Source organism: Malaclemys terrapin, chromosome 2, assembly GCF_027887155.1.
Source record: "Malaclemys terrapin pileata isolate rMalTer1 chromosome 2, rMalTer1.hap1, whole genome shotgun sequence".
Classification (NCBI taxonomy): Eukaryota; Metazoa; Chordata; order Testudines; family Emydidae; genus Malaclemys; species Malaclemys terrapin.
Window position 1 is genome coordinate 158,504,401 of NC_071506.1, and position 25,148 is coordinate 158,529,548.

Genomic DNA, 25,148 nt, shown 5'->3' on the forward strand with positions numbered 1-25,148 from the left:
AGTCAGACCCTGTTCCTGGGGGGCCAGAAACTCCAGGTGGCTTCCCTCAGCTCCCAGCGGGCAATTGGGGGCGGGGGAGAGAAGAGAGGAGAAGGGCAGCTGGGCTCCAGCTCTCAGCTCCCCACATTGCCCTTCTTAGGTCGGTGGAAGCGCTCTTGGTGAGGACGTGCACCAGCAACCCAACGAGGGTAGTGTAGACATGCACCACTGCAGTAATTACTTATATTAGGTCAACTTACATTTCTAGCATAGACATACCCTAAAATAAGTATGAAGTCGGTCTGATTTCTCTTCCAACAGGAAATCAAATTGCAAGGTCTTGACATTTGCTATAGTTCATCAGAGGGGTAATAACAGCATTTATATCTTGTCTACATGGGGAAGTTAATTGGCATAGCTATTGTGGAAGAGCTCCCCAAGTGGACCCTACTCCAAAATAAAAATCACTTTATTCCAGAATTATCCCATTTGACAGAAACACCTGTCACTATTTCAGTGACCCTCCTTTCACGCTAAATCATTTCTCAGTATAAGATGACTAGATTCCTTTGAGTTCAGACAGGAAATGTATCTCCACATTAGAATGAATCAGATGCCAGAATTTACCAAAACTTTTGAAAATGTAAGATGCAAGAATTTACCAGGTGGGGGGTTTGAGTTTTAATTTAACAAGTACTGTAAAGTTAACTAATTTAAAAAAATGAAATCAAATTTACCTTCCAGCTTTGAAAAAGCTCCAGTTTTCCCATTTGTTTCAGTCTTGAGATATATTTCCTAATCTACATTATCAGTCTATCTAGGTGCCTGCCTGTTTGATTTTATACATACACACACACATATATATATATATGACCCCACTGTGTTAGATACTGTACAAACAGAGAAGATGGCTCCTGACCAAAGAGCTTAGAAACGAAGTAGTAGATAAAAGACAACAGATGCATACAGACAGGGCATACAAGGAAACAACGAGTCAGCACCGATCAGCATGTTAGGTAGTGGGCTCAGTGCACCAAGTTGTCAAGTGTTTTGTAGGCATCACGGCAAAGCAGAACTTTCAGGAGGGATTTAAAGGAGGATAATGGATGTTTACATGGAGCATCTCCCAAGTGTGCAGGGCAGCATGGGAGAAAGTACAAAGGTGTTTGTGAAAACTTTAAGTGGGCAATGGAAGTTGGCCTTATTGGCGGATCGGAGATGGGAGTCAACATTTCAAAAGTGAAATGAGACACAATAGGTAGGGTGGGGGTATGTCTACACTGCAGTTAGACACCTATGGCTGGCCTGTGCAGCTGACTTGGCCTGCAGGGCTGATAATTGCTGTGTAGATATTCTGGCTTGGGCTGTAGCCCGAGGTCTGGGACCCTCCCATATTGTAGGGTCCTATAGCTCAGGCTGCAGCCCGAACCCAGATGTCTACAGTGCAATTAAACAGCTCCTTAGGCTGAGCCCTGCGAGCCCAAGTCAGCAGGTTTTTAAATGCAACATAGACATACTCTAAAAGGCCTTGAAAGTGAAGATAAGCAGTTTGTTTGATGTGAAGGGGGGCCAGCAGAGAGATGCAAAATTTTAACTAACAATTTACTCTCTTTAAGGGCACTGATAATATTTTATTACAATAGTTTCCCTTTAACTTGTACTTAATATGTTTAATTTTAAGTAATATAAACTTTTACTACCTACATAATTAAAATTCAAGTAAATAGTATCAACGGATTAAGTCAATTCCTCAGCAGGAAACAATTAGCAAACTTAGTTGCAGAAAAATAACCCCCCTTTGATTAAAACCTTCAGGCTGTGATTAGCGCTGTTTGCTATGCAAGGGTGTCTACAATTCCATCCTCGCAATCCCTTGGTGCACAGACTTGAAATATATAATGCCACCAGCAGTGATGGCAAACACAAAAAGAGAGTTGATTGATTGAGTGGGGCAATGGCTTCACCCCTTCCACGCCAGTCCTCAGATTAAAGCACTTATTGACCCGGGAAGTGCACACTGCACTTTTTCAAAGAGCATAGCAGTGTCCACTGCACTACGTGCTACCCCAGCAGTCCTTTTTTTTTTTGCTTCAGACACAGATGTCACTGGTGCAGAGTCTCTCGGCTCCCTTAACAATGGTGAAGAATTAACTGCCATAATAAAGCCTTTATTGTTGAATCTCTATCACACAGGACAATAATCCAGAGTATTATTTAACTAAAATATTAAACCTTAAAACAAAAGCTGCTTTATATTTTCTTCTCAACTCTGTCTCTCTTAGGAAAGACAGTGAAAGTTGTGTGGAACAAATGTGTAAAATATTCTCAGAATAAAAGAATATCTTGAGATAAAAAGACTTTTGGAAGTTTACAGCAGCAATATACATCAAGAAACGTCACCTCCCTTAAATAGCTATAAAATAACGCAACTTATTTTCATTAAGAAAAACAAACATAATTCATGTATTCATATGTCTATCTTTAGTGCAAAATGTTTAACAAGCTTACCTAACTGACCCAAATGCAGGTTTGGTTTGTATTATGATTTTTAAAAACAAACAGTAATGAGAAACAAAGCACAAAGGCTTTTTCTTAATAAACTTTAATATTTCTTGAAGACCAGTTTATCTGGATAAAAAACACAAATTACAAGAGTGCACTACTGAAAATGCTACATGAAGAAGCACAGCAGTGCTGGCAATATGTGAGTGGTAAGACTGTTTGGAATTGTTTACCAAAGACTATGTCCAGGATCAGATCTTTGTGGAACTCAAAGCGTTACCAGTAAATTTAATCTTTTTGAAAAATATTTATCTTACAGAAAGTACACCACTATAAATATTCAAATGTAAAACATTTGAATGTCAAAAGTATTTGGGATGTGAATACTCAATTTAACTTTAAATTAACATGAACAGTGAAAATGTTTTGGCCATTTTTCCATTACTTCATTTTACTGGACATTATCTAAGAATCACTCCGAAGTGCTCACATATTATAGTTCAAAATGACTAGAATAACGTAATGTAAAATACCAATTGTTGGCCTCTTGGTAGCAATAGCCCAATCCTCCTACTGCTTAACACAGATGCATTTGGCATGTGTCCACTGTCAAGGAATTTAGGCTCCTAATACCAAGATATTAATTCGGTTTAAAAAAATCCTGGACCAATACAGCTCTCAAACTTCACTGTCAAATCAGAGGCAGAGATGCAGTATCTTATATATCCCACATATTATATATACATATAATTAAGTATGCAATGCTCAGGGAGAATGCTGAGTAGTAATTTAAGCATGTTCCTTTAGTTTTCTGATTACCACAGTAAATCTCCATACATTTTTTTCCTCATGCAGTCCAGAAACGGATAACTGCATCTAAGCACATGATTTAACTCTACTTAAAGCTTTGTATTATTGTTCTGTATTTTTCTTTAAAAGACATCTACGTAAAAAATCATTATCACCACTGAAAAAAATTCTATCTAAATATAAAAATATCAGAAATCGTTGAACTTGATTTTGGTGGCTCTTGTTTGGCTGTATCCTTGCAAAGAAATTAGTTCATTTTTCTTTAACTCTGTTTAATACTATGTGGATTTCTTTTACCACAGGTAACATTCTGTACATGTTCACTGAAAGTTTCTAGTGTTACTCCCATACAAATGAAAAGGTAAAGATTTATTTTATTTTTATGTGATCTAATATGAAGTTTATAGTATAATTTGCAGCTTTGGTTGTAAGAAAAAAACAGGTTTTCCAAGGTCTTCAGTGAAAGAACATTTCACAGCATGTTTCTTACACTATGGTCCTGTGCAAGCACGTCAGCTAAGCTTCTCCTGAGTAAATATAACATCAGGGAAATTTACTGTAATCATTTAAAATGCAGAGCTGTAGAGATGTCAGGGAAATATTGGTTGAGAATTAGAACTGTAGTCTTCTTACATACCCCTCAATTGGCAGGTTTAAGTGCTCCCACCATTTAGCGCTACTGAATTTTGATTTAGTGCTTAGAATCATGAAATCCTGATTTCCAGTGCTGAAGAATTAATGTCGCTGAGCCCCTAAAAGTACTGTCTAAATAAGGAAATATTTTTCTTGACCTACCAGTAACTGTACAATATTACAAACCCAGACACATGAAAAAAATAATCAGGCAATAGAAAATGTACAACAGCTTTGGTGTTATACAAAACAATAAAAAAGACTGACAGTAAGGTACATAGTTCATTGTGTTCTTACCACAGCCACTTACTTCACTGCTGACTGGAAGGGTGGTTATTTCCTTTTTATATTCCCAGTGTGGCCTTCCAGCCCAAGAAAATCATATTAATATTACTGTAATAAGACTGTCATGAACACCATAAAATATGTTCCAATTTTTATAAAAATGACTTGCCTCTTTGCACCATTGCTTTGTGGCACATTGTTTGTCAACAGAACAGCAGTCCAAAATAAAGTGACAACTAGATTTAATAAATTAATATACTTTTTTAAAGATGTACAATGCACATTCTTTTTAATCCAAGGTTTTAGGTATCGGGATACTTCTATTTACACATTTACAGACCTCAGACAGCACTGATAACATCAGAATATGCAGGTAAAGGAGCAGAACCTTAACTGCTATCTGAATGCTACAAAGAGAAGCAAAAAATAAAAACACTGCTGAGAAGATCATTGGGAAGGATATCCAAAGACTGAAGAAAAGTCTGTGAAAAAGGACATGTAAAGGCAAAGAAAAGGTTGAGGTGTTTAATGTGACCATTCTATTCTTGTGAAGACTGAGGTGGCGGTGTTGATGTGCTTTGTTTACCAGATTTTCGCTCATAATTCACAAGTCGTTGCCCAACAAGGTACCTGGGATTTTAAAGACAAACAGTCATTATTCAACAAAATGGTAAAATGTCATGAATGCACTTTTCTCACCCCTCTACTGTCCAGTGTATTGAAAAAGCACTACTACTAACGTAACCTCCCCTGTCATTCCAACCAAGTTTGTTACTCCACGCTTGAACCTCCTCACTGGCTTCCTTCCATCCTTTTACTTAAAATCAGGTTCTTAGTTTGCACCTTCTTGGCAGGGCAGGATTAGACACAGGCATTACTGGTCTGTGTCTAGGGACCTAAGTCCTGATTACCTCAGAATCTCAGCTTTTATTTTAAAGAAATATTTCTACCCTTTGTAGTTGGGTTACATTTTCAAATTCTTTTTCACAACAGCCGCCTGCGAGCAGGTCTACACTTAAAACACTGCATCAGTAGGGATGCAGCTGCGCCGCTATAGTGCTTCAATGACAATGCTACACAGATGAAAGAGCTTCTACCATCAGCATAGTTAATCCACCTCCTTGAGAGGCGGTAGTTTGTTGACCTTGGCACAATGTAATTTCCTTCTACCACTGCCCCCTTGCCAAATCGCTCCTTACATTCTTCTTAATCCTGTCACATTACTGCTTTTTGCCTTTTGCCCTCAGTTTCATGCCTTTTTTCAATGTTAATCCCCATGTTCAGAAGCCCCCCTCTTTCTACTAATTCTTCCTGAGAACCCACTTCCTTCAGGAACCAATCTATCATTCTCTTCCTCAGTCTTTTCTCAATGTTCCTTTTTCCATATTGTCACCTTTTGTCATGTGCACTTATTTTACAACTTCACGTAAACCGCATACGCCACATTCCCTGTTGATGTTCTGTGCTATATCAATGATTTAATTCAACAAGGTTAAGTTTAAAGAACTAACTTTGCACTATCTTAGGGTCCGGCGGCAGGCAATCGATGTTCTGGGATCGATTTATCGCGTCTGGTTAAGACACGATAAATCGATCCCGGATCGATCCCGGAAGTGCTCGCAGTCGGCGCCGGTACTCCAGCTCGCCAAGAGGAGTACGCGGCATCGACGGGGGAGCCTTCCTGCCGCGTCTGGACCGCGGTAAGTTCGGACTAAGGTACTTCGAATTCAGCTACGTTATTAACGTAGCTGAATTTGCGTACCTTAGTCCGAAGTGGGGACTTAGTGGGGACCAGGCCTTACATGCATATGCTTTATTTGTAAATTACTTCAAAATCTGATTGTGTAAGTTCCCCTTTTCTACAAGTACATGATTTGTTGTAAAATAAGGTTACTTACAGAGAGGAAATGTGTACTGCTCTTCAGTCAAGTACAGAACAGTAGCTACATTTTTAATAAAGTGGAGGAGTATCAAATTGAAAACCTTTTAGGGCAAAACAGTCTGCTTATTCACAGTACAAATGCAGCACAGGCTGTACTTTCCCAAGCTGTGCTACCACTGTGCCTCACCATAGTGCTGCAAGGGCCACATCTAGTGGTGAGATGTTTGCGCACTCATTTCACTTATCCAGTCTTTGGCTTCTCTAGTGATGTCAATAAGAGAGCCATTCAGGTTTAGTTTTGTAAAGCACATACATCTACTAGGGAACCCCCGCACACACATACACTCTAGGTGCCCTTAAACCTCCAACTGCCACAAGCTGAACTGAATGACAAGAGATGGATCACTTGGAATTGCCTTGTTCTGATCATTCCCTCTGAAGCACCTGGCACTGGCCATATCAGAAGACAGGATACTGATCTTGATGGACAGCTGATCTGACCCAGAATGGCTGTTCTCATGAAACAAAATCATCTAGAGCGGTTACATTTTAGTGACTTTTCACTGCTACCAAATACCAGCGGAGGCCATATTTGAACTGGTAACCTGAAATCCATTGCATGTTTCTTTAGCCATCCAGTCCCTTAGTAACAATATTTTATTGAGAAGGAATCTTGCACTTTTATTAGGAACTTACACACATTGAGATTTTTCAGGTAAATATTTAATTCCTCAGTGTTTCTCCAATATGTTGCATTGAGAAAAATCAGTACACAGCAAATATCATTTGTTCAAATATGTTAAAGAAAATATGCTTTCTAATTATTATATATGATCGGTGCCAAGAATGTGCATGAAGAATGTGCCCATTCCATCACGTGACACAGCAATGAAATGGTGCACGGCATTACATCATTTCTGAATTCAAAAGAGGTCTGACCTCACTTGTCACAATTTAAGAAAAATGTCCAGCTACAGGGCAGGTGATGTGTACGTACTTGTCATTTTTAATATGTTCATAAAGGCGCTTGAACTGGCGGACCTGGAAGGACAGGATCCCCATCAAAACCACCACCATGAGTAGGAAAGGATAAATTCGGCGCTGTACTAAATTTTGCATTTCAGAAGTAACACCTGCAAAATATATATAGTTAGGTCCACATATATCCATTACATCTTGCACTATCCAACAGCACTATTGAACAGAACATGCACTTTTCTCCCCCTCTCTCCCAGTGAACTACCCCAAGTAAGGCTATGCATTTCTAAATACTATGTATCAAATGAATCATAATTGAGGAAAATAAACTAATTTTCCTACCCTTGTAAACAAGCATATCTTCAGTTCTATTGCTAGTATCTAGTTTTACCCCCACTCCCTCATTTAATTAAAATCATGAGTTTGTAAACAGTTTGTATGTGCTCATTTATGTTACACTTTTATTGGAGAACAGGCAAACAACATTTCCAGAATTTTAAAAGATCCAACATAACAACTGGGCACTTGGCCCTGAAGTTGTAAGCATCGTGAAAACCCAAGTTGCAAAACCAAATAGTGAGCAGGAGTCCTGCTTGCTTACTAACATATATATAGTTTCAGATATGATGAGATGTTCACCTACGTTCATGTAAGAGGTGAATGACAAACTGGTACAATTACTGGACTCCCTATATCCATAACTGCCTCACATATAAAAGCTTATCAACAACAAACCAGTGGTAACCAAAACTGATGTTCCATCAAAACTTTGAATTCTTTATTGATGTTTCTGCTGAAATTTGCACAATTTAGTTACTGGTCTACAAAGCAGGTGGAAACAGTCCACATCTATGGAACTCAAATTTAAGCAGAACTCAAATTCAGAAACATTTTAACAACTTTAATGCAGTGATAACAATACAAAACAAAATAAATTAGTTTCATCTACTTTAGGCTTCCCTTCACACCCTCTCTAAGAATTAACTCCTTTTCCTCAGTTCAATAAGCTTTTAATATGTCCACCTACACTAAAAGGTGCCTGGCCTCTGTGATATTTGACAACTACGGGTATCAACTACCACCCCACAGTGGAAGCCATACATGGTATCATTAAACAATTATAATCCATACTCAATGGGAACCACATCCTGAAAGAAATCTTTCCTGAACCCCCACTTCTGCCCTTCAAACAACCCCCAACTTCTTCAAGCTCATCATCAGAAGCAAACTCTCCTCAGACCAGGACACCAACTCAAAGCAGCACCAGAGAACAACAGATGCAAAATCCGTAGACATATCTCCACTGCTACAATGATCAACATCCCCCATGACACACTTTTCAAGATCCATGGGTCCTACACATGCCTATCGCAACATGTGGTGTACTTATCCAATGCACAAAATGTCCCAACAACAACTATGTGGGTGAAACCAAACAATCACTAGCTCTCTAATGAACTCGCACAGAAAATGATAAAAGATGAAAACACCATATCATCTGTGGGTGACTGCTTTTCACAAAGCAATCACTTTATATCTGACCTCTCAGTTGTCATCCTCAGTGGAAACCTGCACAATATTTTCAAAAAAATGAGCCTGGGAGCTTAAATTTCTAACTTTGCTAGACTCTAAAATCATGGACCAAATAGATACACTGGATTAATGGTTTATTACAACAATATATAAAATATATATATATAAAATCCACTTAACCCCACCTTCCCCCAAATTATTGGAGAGATGTTAACTGGCCACTTTACCTTGAAATGAAATGAGTGTTAATTACTTATGCTAAACAATCTATTCCACCTTGTATTTAACTGTGACACACTGCGTACATTTCCTAGACCCGAAGAGCTCTGTGTAAGCTTGAAAGCTTGTCTCGCTCACCTACAGAAGTTGGTTCAATAAAAGATATTATCTCACCCACTTAGTCTCTCTAATATCTCATTAAAACATATTTATATTCAATGTATCATAAAAATTAAACAAAATGCATGGTGACATCACTATTTAAGCATTTAAATTTGCTAGTTAACATTGATGCTATACTGTATTTCCTTTATTACATCTAAGGCTATGTCTACACTAGAGAACGATGCAGCTGTGCTGCTGTAAGATCTCTTGTGTAGCTGCTCTATCCCAATGGGAGTTCTCTCCCATCGACATAATTAATCCACACCCGACGAGCAGTGGTAGCTATGTCAGTGAGAGAAGCTTTCCCACCTATATAGTGCTGTGCACACTAGCACTTATGCTGGCGTAACTTAGTCACTCAGGGGGGTGGAATATTCACACCCCGAGCGACAAAATTTTGCCGACAGAAGTGGTAGTGTACACATAGCCCCTCTTCCGCACAATGGCCAGATAACGAAACAAATACCTATAATTTATACTTACCTAACAAAGGAACAACACCAGAAGCTATGATATAAGGTACACAAAGCGAAAGTAATAGAACAGAGATGACAGGTGTTGCCAGTTTACGAATTATAAAATGTAAATCGATATTACGAATGCCATTTGCATAAACCTAAGGAGAAAGACAAAACAATTAGGAAGAGTGAATCAGAAACAATCGCTACAGGTTTTGGTAAATAAAAGCGTTTTACATAATTCAAGTTTCTTTGTTAGTACTTCAATATTTTTCTTAAATGTACCTAGTTAAATAATTGTGGTGAAACCTTCACAGGTTACCACAGACTTAGGGCTTGTCTACACTTGAAATGCTAGAGCGACACAGCTGTAATCCACCTCCCCGAGAGGCAGTAGCTAGGTCAATGGAAGAATTCTTCCATCAACCCAGCGCTGTCTACACCAAGGGTTAGGTTGGCTTAACTACAGTGTTCAGATGTCTGGATTTTTCACATGCCTGAGTGGTGTAGCTGGGTCAATCTAGCTTTTTAGTGTAGACTAGGCCTAAAGAAATGCTGTTTTTCAGGACAGTTGGAGAAATGGCTATGACTGTAGAAAAAATAGCAGTAACTGCAAAACTTATTTTTAGTACTGCTAGTGATGTTGTGGAAATACAAAAATGTTTCAGTAACTGGTTTTTAATAAAGCAGGTGTTTAACAACTGTTAATTAAATTTTTTATTCCATGAATTTTGATCCATAATTATGAAAGTATTTAGCATACATACCTATGTAATTTTTCATTATACATTAAGTTTTTTTACATTCTTTAAAATATGTCCAGGTTTCTAATTTTAATAATACACAATCTCTCTCTCTCTCACACCATCATTACTCCTCAATTCAGAGACATCTGCGTGTCCACAGATACACATACTACTGTAACACACAACACATTCTGTTTCTCCCTCAGTGGTCCTTTTTCTAATAGGTTTTATTATACTTCAGTTACTCCATAAATGTCAGCAATGTAAACTGCAAAAACAAGGAACTGTAGCATCTAGTCTACCTCCCATCCATTCTATCCTAACTTTCATCATACTTAAATACCGAATACTGACAAAGTGGGTCTTCACCTACGAAAGCTTATGCTCCAACACGTCTGTTAGTCTATAAGGTGCCACAGGACTCTCTGTCTCCTAAAACAGTAGTCACTATTAGATTTTTCCTCACCTTTAAATCTACAGTTATATCGTTGGTGTATAAGTATAAAGTAATGTAGTGTAAACTTGTACCAAAATGCCATTCAGTAGGCATGTGTACATGCAAAACAAGTAACTTGTATGCAGTGGGTGTGAAAGGAAATATGGTGATAAGAATATTATGATAAAATCAGCCAACCCACCAAAAAATAAAACTACCCCAAAATCTCCAAACTAAAAACAAAACATCATTGAACTAAGAGCCTGACTGAACAAGTGAGTGTTGGCAGCATGATCTGAAGCTCAAATATAGGCTCTTCTGAAAAGTCAAGGGAAGAAATTCCAAAGTGGTTCCAACAAATTTGTTTCATACTTTCTGTAACCTTATTGAGAATTGTTTTATCCAGTCTATATTAGCAGTTAAACTTCTTTTAAAATTAGCTGAAATGGAACCAGGAAGAACTGCTGTCAGCAACTAACTATTGCCCTAGCATATGTAGGAAAGGACTAAGAAAGCAGTTTAGAAAAAGGAGAAGAGTTCCATCTTCCAGAGGTAAGTGATATATCTTCATTTTGAAGAGGTGCTCAGATACTAACATGATAAATACTATAGAAGTGTCTATACACTTTTCCTGGGGGCATTCTGCACCATTGTACAAGCACAGAATTAATGTTCCCCTCACATTTCCCTCCTTCCCCCCCAGAATAATTGACTCTGATGGGGAGGTGAAGAGAAGCTGCGAGAGGGGTCACAGTGCAATTACACCTTTTGCCCACCAGGAGCTGCTGTGGCACCAGAAGAGAGGGCAGCTGGCTGGCTCATGGAGTGCAGCAGCCAACCGCGGAGAGGGAGGGGGCAGCGACTGCCTTCCTCACAGCGCCCTGCCCATGTGGCCAAGTGAGAAGGCCCAGGACAGACAGAGCGGGGCACACGGGGTTGCTGGGAGAAGGGGTTATACAGACTGGGGTTCAGAAAGGCTAGTGGGAGGGACAGAGTACAGCAGGGGCATAGGAGCGAGTGGGTGATAACACTGAGCCAGGGGCTAAATGGGAAGTGGAGATGCAGGGACACATGGAGACGGGGGAATAGAGGTGCAGGGCCACACAGGGATGGGGCAGATGTGCTTGACTGAATGGGAGAGGCTAAGGGTCTGCCAGGGCCTACATGGGAGAGGTTCCCCAACTCTCTAACAATTCTTTCCCCCCTAAAAAGATCTGCTCCATACTTCTCCCACCCACACACAACAACCCTCCCCAAGTTCACTTCCAGGTTCCTTCCCAGCAATTACTTCCCTCTCCCTCAGCTCCTCCATTATCCCTGACTCCCCTTTTCACCCAAACCATTTTTACTTGATGTAATCTACAGAGCAATGAACACCAAGAAACAATCCTGCCCTCAAACACTGTACCATCACCCTGCTACTGATCCCAAAACATAGAAGTGATATAGCTGAGCCTGAAATAAGAGTAAGAGAGACTTAAACAAAAGTACCCATGTCTCTAGAGTAAAATATTCTGACTGTCTGGCATTTATATAGGGCCCATATAGCATAAAGTGAAGCATTTACCTCACTTCACCAAATGAGACAATGTTTGGGACAATTACCAAAAACAATACCCTGTTTCAAATGAAAGCATGGTCATACAGAGATTTAGCAGAGACATATAGCTGTGGTATCTGGCACTACAAACTTCTTAAAACACCATTTTATTTTGAGAAGTGACTATGTAAAAATGGCATTTTCTTGTACAACAGTTACTCTCTCTAAGCATATAGCTGCTTAACTTTACTAAAATAAATGTTTACTGCTTTGTATTCCTTGTTAACACTGAAAAGCCAGCAGCTATGGAAGAAAGTAAGATTCTATTCCACCATTAATAAAACAGATTATTTTACTTTAGATTATTTTTTTGGACATACAGGGTCTCTTTACTATGTGTTTCTACAGTATCCAGTTCAATGAAGTCCCAAATCCTGATTATAACAGGAAGTCATTACTGCACTGAACTGCTGTAAAATTACTACTGCTCATGATTTGTGAACCAGAAGTAATACAGGCTGACCCTCTGTTTCCAGGGTGAGTTGACAAGGTTGGTATTTAGAAAGACCATCTATTTACTTATAAATTGAACAGATGTGATCTAGGATTATTAAAATAAACATAGACCCTCACAGGTATTATTTTAAAACAGATTATCACAGAATCATTAGGGTTGGAAGAGACCTCAAGAGGTCATCTAGTCCAACACCCTGCTCAAAGCAGGACCAATCCTAACTAAATCATCCCAGCCAGGGTTTTGTCAAGCTGGGCCTTAAAAACCTCTAAGGATGGAGATTCCACCACCTCCCCAGGTAACCATTCCAGTGCTTCACCACCCTCCTAGTGAAATAGTTTTTCCTAACATCCAACCTAGACCTCCCCCACTGCAACTTGAGACCATTGCTCCTTGTTCTGTCATCTGCCACCACTGAGAACAGCCGAGCTCCATCTTCTTTGGAATCCTCTTCAGGCAGTTTAAGGCTGCTATCAAATCCCCCCTCACTCTTCTCTTCTGCAGATTAAATAAACCCAGTTCCCTCAGCCTCTCCTCAAAATCATGTGCCCCAGCCCCCTAATCATTTTCGTTGTCCTTTGCGGGACTCTCCAATTTGTCCACATCCTTTCTGAAGCTGAAAACTGAACGCAATACTCCAGATATGGCCTACAACTATACTTTAAAGGCTGGACCTCATATTAGGTAGTTTATACCAATGGGCACAGCACGGCAGGCAATTTGCATGTACGTACAAAGCCATGTACTCCTGAGTTCAACTTCACAGACCAACTACGCAAATAAAGTAGATTTAGTAGATTACAGACTTAAAGTCATAAACAAGAACCTTTAGCAAGAAGTCTCCATGTACAGTGTGTGCACAGCTGGCAGACAATTAGTTAAGACTGAATGAATGACTTTAACTGTGTATTTCCATACATTATAATTTCCAAAGTTAACCTTAACTTTAAATTTCCTAGCTAATATATAAAAAAAAAATCAAAACTTTTCAAAAAGACTACACTATTCTCAAAGATTTTTTCCACATAGCTAATTTTTATTTACAACATGGAATCCCAGTTAACAAAATTTTGTGCCCGGTAATATCTAAATCAGAAGACAGATAATCAAGGACCAGGTGTTTAAAAAAAGTTATGATTAATGAGAAAAATCAGCACCAAGAAAAAGACTGTTAAGAAATATTTGAAGGAAAAACATTGCAGGACATAACCAGGTATTTAGAGAAAGAAAAGTTGCTAAATAATGTTAACTCAAATGGAGTGGGGGATGGATATACATGGCTTTTGAAATAGGAGTTACCAATCTTCGGTTCAGGTCCTTCCTTGTTTTTGTTCTTTTTTATCCTTAACTTATATTTTAATGTGCTCTAACAAAGAAAAAAAATGTTACTTTCTTACCTGTTCGATAACTGTTTTCAACCACCATTGTGGGCCCATCAGAGTTATGGCAGCAATTATTTTGGCATGCAGAACTCCAAGAGCCCAGTCCTAATTTTATAAAAGTGAACATAATAGTAAAAGTAAACTGTCAGTATTTTCTAAATGTATCTTGACCAGCCAAAGATTTACTACAGCAAATTTTTAATATCAAAATTACTTAAAACCATTAGAAAATTGCTTTTTTATTTACAAAGTGAGGTAGTTTAAAGATGGCATCTTTTGCAAACTCGTAAGAAAAAAAGGATGCTGCGATGCTTGAGTGCTTGTAAAAAGCTTTGAGATTTTTGTACAAAAGACATTTATAGAAGTCCCAGCTATTATTAAACCAATGACAAAAAATAATATAAACATTACACTCTTTCAGTACACTCCTGAACTGGACAGGTAAGGTTGTTAAGATTTTTATTTATAATTTAGTTTTATTTTGGTTTTGCAAGACATCTACAGTAGAACCTCAGAATTATGAACTGACTGGTCAATCACACACCTCATTTGGAACTGGAAGTATGCAATCAGGCATCAGGAGAGAGAGATACAGAAAAAGAAAACTGTACAGTACTGTGTTAAACATAAACTAAAAAAATAAAGGGAAAGTTTAAAAAAAGATTTGACAAGGTAAGGAAACTGTTTCTGTGCTTGTTTCATTTAAATTAAGATGGTTTAAAGCAGCCTTTTCCTTCTGCATAGTAAAGTTTCAAAGCTGTACTAAGTCAATGCTCAGATGTAAACTTCAGAAAGAATCATAACGTTTAGTTCAAAGTTACAAAAATTTCAGAGTTATGAACGTCCATTACTGAGGTAGTCATAACTCTGAGGTTCTATGGTATTTCTTGGAGAATGCAAGGCACAGAAATATGCAAGTACTGAAGCAATTCAGAGATTTTAAATATCTTGCCTGTTCACAAGGACAGACGTGATGCATGCCCAGGTGAGTGAGATAAATCAATACCCTTTATATGTAGATGACAAACCACCCAGCTGAAAAGTTGGTGTTTTATCTATGTTGCAGCCCTCAACTAGGGGAGTTCACAGTAAACAAACTATGGATTTTTAGGGGGATTTTAAGTGTAGGTTAGGTTTTAGGCCTATTGATCCATGGAGTGTCTTTCCTTAAAGGTGGCCCGCAAACAAAAAACAATGGGGTTATTTGTTTGTTTATACACATAATAAAAGCAAAAAGGTTTTTTCAAAAACTTTTGACATTAGAAATTCAGTTCTTGTATACCTTATTTTATTTGAAATGCGCTATGGACAGCTACAGAACTGTTAGGATTGACTCATTACAGATTAGGAAGACCGGAACAGCCCCAGACAAGCGTCTCCTCTTGGCCCCTCAGCAAACTGCTACGGGGGATCTAACCACTGACTTCCCAGGTGTTTGTTCAGACTCTAGAGGATTAAGAGTCCAGGAACTGCCACTATCTTGAGGTCCACAGGTATATTTTTGGAATACAACTCCTCCGTCGAGTACCTCATCCTGAGAGCTTAGATCACATGGCCCCCTGCCTTGCCCCTAGGTCCAGTACTGATCCCTCATGCTTCACCCATAGCTTAAATACCCCCTCCTCCAGAGCTCCACACAAAGATGTCTTCTGATTTATCTCTTCAAGGGAGCATGTGGTAGGTGTAAACAGAGGCCAGAATTCTTCGGTTGACCTAGCTACTGCCTCTCAGGAAGGCGGATTACCTACTCTGATGGAAGAGATTCTCCTGTCAGCAAGGTAATGACATCATAGGTAATGTCTACACTGAATCAGCTGTGCCACCATAGCATTAAGTGTACTTTGGATAAAATTTTAAACCACCAGAGCTCTCTTTAACAGCACAAGAAAGAAACAGATTTATACAAAAATAAACCTATGACCGAATGCACCCCTGTATTCACACCCTACACATTTATGTAATAATCTTTGTACAAAATATGCCTTGTGAGGTATCATCTGAAAACCAATAATGCGCTGGTCAATAATATCATGGTGAAATGTATGTAGCAACATTATATGTAAAGTTATGAATTCCCCCTCTATGATGTGGCACATGTTCAAACCCACACAACCCTGGGCAAGAGTGGTTAAACAGGTTTATCTTATACAATGGAATGTGTTTACCTCAATTTACATAAAAGTAGTAAACAGGGTTCTTGAGACAGCAAGAGTGAGACAAGGCAAATCTGTATTTCAGCATACTCAGGGGAGAAGAAAGAGCATGGGGCCACTTCCATGTGGCCTTCTTTAATGTTTGAATAAACTCTGCTTTGAGGAGTAATCCTCAGAAGAATCCACTTCAAAGAGGGACTGGACTACAAAAGTGAGGGGCAAAAACATCCCCCCTCCTTCTCTCACATGCCTAAGAATACAAAGGAACAGCCCTTTGGAGTTTGGGGACAGATCCTGACTTTAGCACTGTTGTTGGGATCGTGTGGTAAGGATTATACCTTGATTCAAAGTCTAGTTTGTCAAGTTTTAGCTACTAGGAAGCGTCAGATGTTTATTTCTCTTGTAACCATTTCTGACTTTGTAATACCTTGTACTTGTACTCACCTAAAATCTCTTTTTGTAGTTAATAAATTAGTTTTATTCTTCAAAACTAATCCAGTGCTATGGTTGAATTGAACTGTTTGAGTAAACTCCAGTTAAAGTAGCAAACTGTTGCATATTGACTCCTTACGGGAGCAAGGAACCTCTAATATCTGAATTGCCCAGGAGAGGGATGGACAGTGCAGAACACACATTTCTGAGAAAATTCGGGACTGGGAGCGTGTTGGGGGTCACCCTGTAAGTCAACAACCAAGGCTGCTGGGAGCCAAAGTGTTACTGAAGTGTTGCTGACAGGCTGCTGGGATCAGAGTTACTGGACCAGGGCTGACACTATACATACTCAGGCCTTGGCTACACTGGCGCTGTACAGCACTGCAACTTGCTGCGCTCGGGGGTGTGAAAACGCCCCCCCCCCCAGCGCAGCGCTGAACAGCTCCAGTGTAATCGGCGCCTGCAGCGCTGAACGCTCCCTCGCAGCGCTGCAAGCTACTCCCCTCGGAGAGGTGGAGTACTTACAGCGCTGTGAGAGAGCTCTCGCAGCGCTGGCAGTGTGGCTACACTTGCGCTTCACAGTGCTGCCGCTGTGAATCCACGAGTGTAGCCAAGGCCTCAGAGTGTGACCTGCAGGCTGACTGAGAGCGACCCAAGTTGGGAGCTATAGCAGCAAAGCTTTCTGAGGCATCAAAGTTTGCAGGACAATCGATGACACGATCCCTCACTGGTCTGGATTGCACCCAAGAATGTGACAGTGGCGTTGTCGAAACAGGATTTATACAAAGACTGGTATTTTAATGGAGATTTACACTTTAAGCACTGGTATAACAGTTTTAAGTGAGTCTCAAGTGTGGTGGCTGGGAACAATAAAGAGAGTTTACAGTTTGTTATTTTCTGTTTGTTTATTTTGGGTAAGAGAAATAGAATAGTAAAGCATAAACATGAGCACCACAGAAGCAACTATAAAGCTAGGTCAGAGAAAGAACAAAAAGACAGAGTGTGAACACCAGAAGTGGTACACGGACATGAAAGCCAAGGAGAGGAAGGCAGAAACGCAGCAGCAGGAAGTTGCATGCTGACGAGCCATGTAACTGAAAGACAAAGAAGCCCTAGAAAAGGAGAAGAGAGAGTATAATCTGGATATGATGGCAAGACATGGATAGATCCCACAGTGCCCAGGCATTCCCTTCATCCAAGGAGCATTCAGTTGCATCCGAAGAAGTGAGGTTTTTACTCACGAAAGCTTATGCCCAAATAAATCTGTTAGTCTTTAAGGTGCCACCAGACTCCTTGTTGTTTTTGTAGATACAGACTAACACGGCTACCCCCTGATACTCAGCTGAGATAAGTTGTGCACAGCATACAAGGAAACAGACTGTACTGACGAATATTTTAACACTTTTGAATAGCTATGTGAGGTTCGTAAGGTTCCAGAGGACAAGAAAGTCCCCACACTGATTGCAAAACTCTCTGGTAAAGCTTTAAATATATTTAATGAAATGCCAATTGGCGAGGCTTTGAAATATCCTGAATTTTAAAAAGCTGTTTTGCACAGGTTTCAAATTACTCTTGAAGTGTATAGGCTGCAATTTAGGAAACCCAGGAAATGTGCTGGCATGAGTCGTACTGATTATGTCTATAAAATGTGTGATCTAATGAGAAAAGAGGTAAAGGGAAAGTGAGCTGAGAACTATGACCAACTGTTTGATCTCTTTGCTCAAGACCATTTCCTAAGCAACTCTTCTGAGGAGGTCAGACATGCAAAATGGAATAAAGCTTTACATTCTGTGCAGGAAATTGCCATCCTGGCTGATTGCTTTGTACAAGCTCAGATGTCTAATGAGTGCAAGACACAGAATGAGGGGCACAAACCTAGGGTAAAGGGACCCCACCCCAGGTAGGAAATAGTGAGGTTCGGGGCCCAGACATTTACCACCCCAGAATCATTCCTCTCCTAGAAATCCCCACCACAGACCTCCGGGACAGGAAAATGGTCCAAGAAGGTGCTTCCAGTGTAACTCCACTGAACACCTGAGAAATCAATGCCCTAAACTAAAAGAAACCAAGCCCAAGCCCTGTCCAGCCCAGATGAATGCAGCTGCCCTTAACACAGGACCCCTGCAGCTCCTCCGATGAATTTTGTCAGGTCTGACCCTGTGGATGTAGACCTGGAATTTATTAAAGTTGCCAAAGTGAATGGTGAAGAATGCACAGGGTGGAGACATACTGGTGCCCAGATCTCTCTCGTCAGGGAAAGCATGGTCCAAAGGACTGACCTGTTGCCTGGCCAGGAGGTAGAGCTTCTGGCACTGGGGAAACATAAAATTCTTGTGCCTCTGGTTTGAGTTCATTTGGAATGGGAAGGTTTAAAGAGTGACTTAGTAGTGGGGGTGCAAAATAGTATCCGAATGGAAATGCTTGTGGGGAATATTTTGCATATGACTAAGGCTGTGAACATTGTAACCCATAGTAAAAGGGAATATTGTGCTGGGATTCCAGGAGGAAATTATAAAGACCCAGAAATTGCTAAGTGGAGAGGGGAAAGTCCCTCCAGCTCCACTGCAGCAGAAGAAATCAGTGTGTTTCCAGGTGCAGGAGGGGCCAAGGCCAGCTCCTGTATGGCAGAGGAAAGATACATGCCCTCAGGGGAGGAATTAACCCCTTACTGAAGAAGCTGTTGCAGTTGTCAGCTGTCAATGTTTTGCAGATGGACAAACCACAGACTGCACTCTAGAATGAATAAGGGAATATGTCTTAGAGGGAGCCCCAGTAAGGGAATATGGGGAGTGGTTTTCTGAAGAGACAGAGGGAGAGCCAGTAAATGAACATGTACAAAGGTTTAGAAAAGAGTTAAAAGACACAGATATGGTTCAGCCTAAACTCAGGGACAGTCAGTCCAAACAAAAGGCATGATATGACCAACATACTTCTAAACAATCTTTTGAAATAGATTGAAATAAATTTGTTAGTCTCTAAGGTGCCACAAGTACTCCTGTTCTTCTTTTTGCGGATACAGACTAACACGGCTGCTACTCTGAAACCTTTTGAAATAGAGGACATGGTATTCGTATTAAGCCCTGTGAAAAAATGCAAAATTCTGGGGAAAGACCTTTTGAGGTGATAGAAGAGTGACAGAAGTACATATGTTAAGAGGCCTCATGGTAATGCTGTCCCACATTCTACATGTAAACAAACTTAAAGCTTATCACAGCATGGAAGCCCAGTATCCTGTCTGCAAACAGTGGCCAATGCGAGGTGCCCCAGAGGGAGTGAACCTAACAGGTAATGATCAAGTGATCTCTCTCCTGCCACCCATCTCCACCCTCTGACAAACAGAGGCTAGGGACACCAATTCCTTACCCATCCTGGCTAATAGCCATTAATGGATTTAACCTCCATGAATTTATCCAGTTCTCTTTTAAACCTGTTATAGTCCTAGCCTTCACAACCTCCTCAGGCAAGGAGTTCCACAGGTTGACTGTGCGCTGTAGCAAGAAGAATGGCCTTTTATTTTTTTTAAACCTGCTGCCCATTAATTTCATTTGGTGGCCCCTAGTTCTTATACTATGGGAACAATAAAGGACAGTTACCTGTTCCGTAACTGGCGTTCTTCGAGATGTGTTGTGAGGTGTATTCCACTATAGGTGTGCGTGCTCACCACGTGCACCGGTGCCGGAAGTTTTTCCCTTAGCAGTATCCGTACTGGGGGAGCACCGCTGCGACCCCTGCAGTGGCGCCTGTATATCGCACCATAAAGGGGGCTGCGCACTCCCCGCACCCACAGTTCCTTCTTGCCAGACAACTCCGAGAGGAAGGAGGGCGGGATGTGGAATACACCTGAGCAACACATCTCGAAGAACGCCAGTTACGGAACAGGTAACTGTCCTTTCTTCTTCCAGTGATTGCTCATGTGTATTCCACTATAGGTGACTCCAAGCTATATCTGATGGAGGTGGGTAGGAGTTTTAAGAGTTACCCGGGTGGAGTACCGCCCTACCAAACCCAGTGTCATCCCGTGTTTGGGAGACGATCGCATAGTGCGAGAAGAAGGTGTGGACAGAGGACCACATAGCAGCCCTACATATGTCCTGAATAGGGACGTGAGCCACATAGACTGCTGACGAGGCCTGCACTCTCGTCGAATAAGCCTTCACTATAGGAGGCGGGGGCACCCCTGCCAGGTTGTAACATGTGCGTATGCACGAGGTGATCCAGTGGGAGATCCGCTGGGTGGAAACCGGTCGCCCCCTCATGTGCTCGGCCGATGCAATAAACAGCTGGGGGGATTTCCTAAATGGCCTGGTTCTGTCTAGGCGAAGAGTCAGCCTGCGCGGGGGAGCCGCTAAGAGCTGCAGTAAGGTCCCGTACCAATGTTGACGGGCCCCGTCCGGGGCTTTAAGGATAATCCGTGCCCCGTCTGACTTCACCTTCTGTAGGACTCTGCCTATCAGGGGGAAGGGCGGGAAGACGTAAAACAGGGGCCCCGACCATGGAATCAGGAAGGCATCCGATATCGCACCGTCGCCCTCTCCCACCCTGGAGTAGAATCGTGGACACAAACGATTCTGGACGGTGGCGAACAGGTCCACCTGGGAGTGCCCCACTCAAGGAAGAGCCACCTGGCCACCTCCCTGTGCAGGGACCACTCGTGCTGTTGGGAGAAAACCCTGCTCAGGTGATCCGCGAGCATGTTGCACTCGCTGGGCAGGTGAAAAGCTCTCAGGAGGATGTCGTGGACTATACAGAACTCCCACAGGAGCTGGGCTTCCTGGCACAAGGCCGCAGAACGCGTGCCCCCTTGCCTGTTGACATAATACATAGCGGTCATATTGTCCGTGAGGACTCTGACCACTTTCCCCCCTATGTGCTGGCGGAAGGCCACGCACGCCAGGCGCACGGCCCTGAGCTCCCTGACATTTATGTGCAGGGCCAGTTCTGCGGGTGACCACATGTCCTGAGTCTTGAAGCCCCCCACATGGGCTCCCCATCCCAGGTCTGAGGCATCCAACACCAGATCTAATGAGGGAGGGGGCTCTCGGAAGGGGATACCCTGAAGCATGTTGCTCGGGAGGGACCACCATTGCAGGTCTGCCACCACCTTGGGTGGCAACGTGACGACCTTGTCCAGGTCGTCCGTGGCCTGGGAATACTGGGAGGCCAGCCAGAGTTGGAGGGGCCTCATCCAGAGCCTGGCATGTTGCACCACATAAGTGCATGCTGCCATATGGCCCAGTATTTGAAGGCACACCCGTGCCATGGTTACCGGGAAGGCCGTGACTGAGGTGATGAGACCTTTGAGCGTCTTGAACCTGTCCCGTGGGAGGGAGGCCGTGGCCACCTGGGAGTCTAACAGCGCCCCATGAAGTGTATGCGCTGAACCGGGACTAACATGGATTTCTCCTCGTTTACCACTAGGCCTAGAGCCGCGCAGGTGTGTAGCAGGAAGTTCATCTGCTCCTACACCTGAGAACGAGACTTGCCCTTGAGCAGCCAGTCGTCCAGGTAGGGGAAGATCTGCAGCCCGTTCCTTTTGAGGTGGGCCGCCACCACCGCCATGAATTTTGTAAAAACCCTGGGGGTCGTAGAAAGGCCCAAGGGAAGGACAGTAAACTGGTAGTGGTCCTGACCTACCAGGAAACGGAGGAAATGCCTATGCCCCTCGAAAATATGGATGTGACGATACGCTTCCTGGAGGTCCAGGGCCGTGAACCAATCCCCCGGATCTAGGGATGGAACAATAGAGACCAGGGACACCATGCGGAACTTGCAATGAACCGGAAAACTGGTTGAGATTCTGCAGATCGAGGATGGGCCTGAGACCGCCTTTCACCTTCGGGATCAGGAAATACCTGGAGTAAAACCCTTTGCCCTGGAATTCCCGAGGTACTCTCTCCACCGCCCCCAGGGCGAGAGGCACTCTACCTCCCAGCCTAGAAGGAGGGCATGCGCCGGGTCCCCAGGAGGCTCCCAGGACGGAGGATGGTGGGGAGGGGGAGAAGCGAACTGCAGCCTGTACCCTGGGGAGATGGTACTGAGGACCCATCGGTCCGTTATACGGGATCATTGCAGTCAAAAGGCAGATAAACGTCTGGCAAACATCAACTTTATTAACTGGGGGGCTTCCCTGGCAACAGGCCTGGTGACCCCCCACAACGAGTCAAAAGCACCTCTTCCCTGGCCTCTTGCCCTTCAAGGGGCCAGGTCGCGGGGCCGAACGCGATTGGCGCTGGGACCTACGCCTCTGGTCCCTCTGCCTCTTAGGCGGGGCCTCGTATCTGCCCCGAAATGAGGAGCTGAGGTCTGAGGCCTGGGCTTGTCCTTGGCAGGCGGGACATACAAGCCTAGTGTCTGCAGGGTGGTACGGGAATCCTCCATCCCGTGCAAACGAGTGTCCGTCTGGTCCGCAAACAGGGTCTTCCCATCGAACGGCAGGTCCTGCATGATGGACTGGGACTTCACCCACAGCGAGAGCCACAACGCCCTTCGCATGGAGATGGCGGAGGCCATCAAATGGGCTGCTGTGTCCGCCACATCCGAAGCGGCCTGGAGAGCTGCTTTGGCCGCCGCTGCACCCTCGTCGACCAAGGCCCTGATCTCACTCCTGTCCTTATCCTGGAGGAGGAGTTCAAACTTTGGAAGGGACCCCCACAGGTTGAAATCATAGCGGCTCAGTAGTGCCTGGTGGTTAGCTACTCTGAGCTGGAAACTTGCTGATGAATAAACCTTTTTTCGAAAGGTGTCAAGTCTCCTAGCATCCTTGTCCTTGGGGGTGGGCGCGGACTGGCCATGCCTCTCATGATGGTGGACTGACTCTACAATCAGAGAGTTCGGGACCGGGTGGGTATATAGGTATTCATGCCCCTTTTCGGGCACGAAATACTTCCGTTCAGCATTCTTAGAAATAGGCCCCAGGGAGACTGGGGTCTGCCAAAGTCCGTTGGAAATATTGGCTACCCCTTGGTGCAGAGGGAGAGCCACACGGACCAGTGCCGAAGAGGTCAGGACATTGAATAAGGCGTCCGACGGCTCCTCCATCTCCTCAGCTTGGAGTTGGAGGTTCGAGGCCACCCGTCGAAGGATATCCTGTTGAGCCTTGAAGTCCTCCTGAGAGACAGGAGGTGGGGCTGAGGAGGTAGCTGGCGCTGTGCCTACAGCATCCAGTGGTTCCGTTGGGTCGAGCCCCGGATCCGGGCCCGGGATCGGTGCCGGTGGTTCGGTCCCCGAGGACTGGTCACGGTGCCGGGGCAGAGACGCCGAATGGACCTGAGAAGCCCCGGCCATGGAACGGGGTCTCGCCGGTACGGGCGCCTGGGGCCACGGTGCCCACTGGCACCATTGTCCTTGCCAGGGCGCTCCCTGCCACTGAGTCGTGTGGGGCCCCGGTACAGCTGCTTGCTCTTCCGGTGCAGTGTGGCCTGGAGAAGGGCGGCTGGGCACAGAGGTCATTGACGAGCGTACGGTGCTGTACGATCGGCTGGACGGTCCCGGCCATGACATCTCTGACCCCAAGATTTCGACCTCGACGATGAAGAGAGGTAAATGTCAGAGGTCGAGATAGAAATCTGTCTCTCAAGTCTCGTCGGCGACCGTGACTACGACGCCTCAGTGCCGGGGATGCCCAGGTTGCACTCCGAGTGCGGCATCTATCCCGGAGGGGGCTGGAGTATGAGTGCCTGTGCCATTGGCGTCGAGACCTGCTCCTCTCACTCTGACTGGAAGAGGAGCTCCTCTCACTCTGACTGGAAGAGGAGCTCCTCTCACTCTGACTGGAAGAGGAGCGTCGTTGCCTTTTGTCCCGGCGCCTGCAGTCCCTCCGGATGGAGGAGCCTGACTCACTCCCAGGAGACCTGGCTCGCGGGGTGGAAGTTTGCCGCGGGCTTTGGGCAGGCCCTTCAACATGGGGAGGCACCTCCACCTCCAATGTATCCGGGGAGGCCTGGTGTGCGCCCAAGGGTGGTTTCCCTTGGGACCGGGGGCCCGACTGGGGTAGTGCTCTCGGCACCGGTAGAGCGAGAATGTCGCGCGCGGCTTGGGCTGCCTCCGGTGTTAACTGCATCCTCGCTTCCGGAGAGGCAGGCACGCGCGGACGGGACCGGACTACTCCGCTCAGCTCGAGTCGGAGGTCTAAGTCCCGACGGGGATCGTGGGCTGCCCGACTCGGGTCTGGCCTCACCCCATCCTTGTCTTGACGCCGCTGTGTCTTCCCTTGCTTCTTAGCAGGAAAACGGTGCCAACTGGTAGATGGGGCCTCACTGTGCACCGAAGACGCGGTGCCCGGCGCAGGGTCGAGTCGACGCGTCGGGGCCGGGGCCAGTGCCGACTCCATAAGAAGGGCCCGGAGTCGGATATCACGTTCATGCTTCGTCCGAGGCTTGAGCGACTTGCAAATCTTGTAACGCTCACTGATGTGAGCCTCGCCCAGACAGCGAAGACACAGAGTGTGGATCGCTTCTGGGCATAGAATTGCGACAAGAGTCGCACGACTTGAAGCCTGGGCC

General features: G+C 43.7%; 1 protein-coding gene across 3 annotated transcripts in view; it reads right to left on the minus strand.

The window, feature by feature from the left end:
• Positions 1 to 2,126: 2,126 nt before the first annotated feature.
• Positions 2,127 to 25,148, minus strand: part of MARCHF6 (membrane associated ring-CH-type finger 6) — a 117,108-nt gene continuing 94,086 nt past the window's right edge. For all 3 annotated transcript variants that reach the window (XM_054018070.1, XM_054018071.1, XM_054018069.1), the window contains 4 exons: positions 14,078 to 14,167; positions 9,470 to 9,602; positions 7,089 to 7,224; positions 2,127 to 4,839 (listed from right to left, as the gene is read on the minus strand). In XM_054018070.1, the coding sequence (XP_053874045.1) occupies positions 4,749 to 4,839; positions 7,089 to 7,224; positions 9,470 to 9,602; positions 14,078 to 14,167 (450 nt within the window). In that variant the 3' untranslated portion in view covers positions 2,127 to 4,748. The remainder of the gene's footprint in view (positions 4,840 to 7,088; positions 7,225 to 9,469; positions 9,603 to 14,077; positions 14,168 to 25,148) is intronic.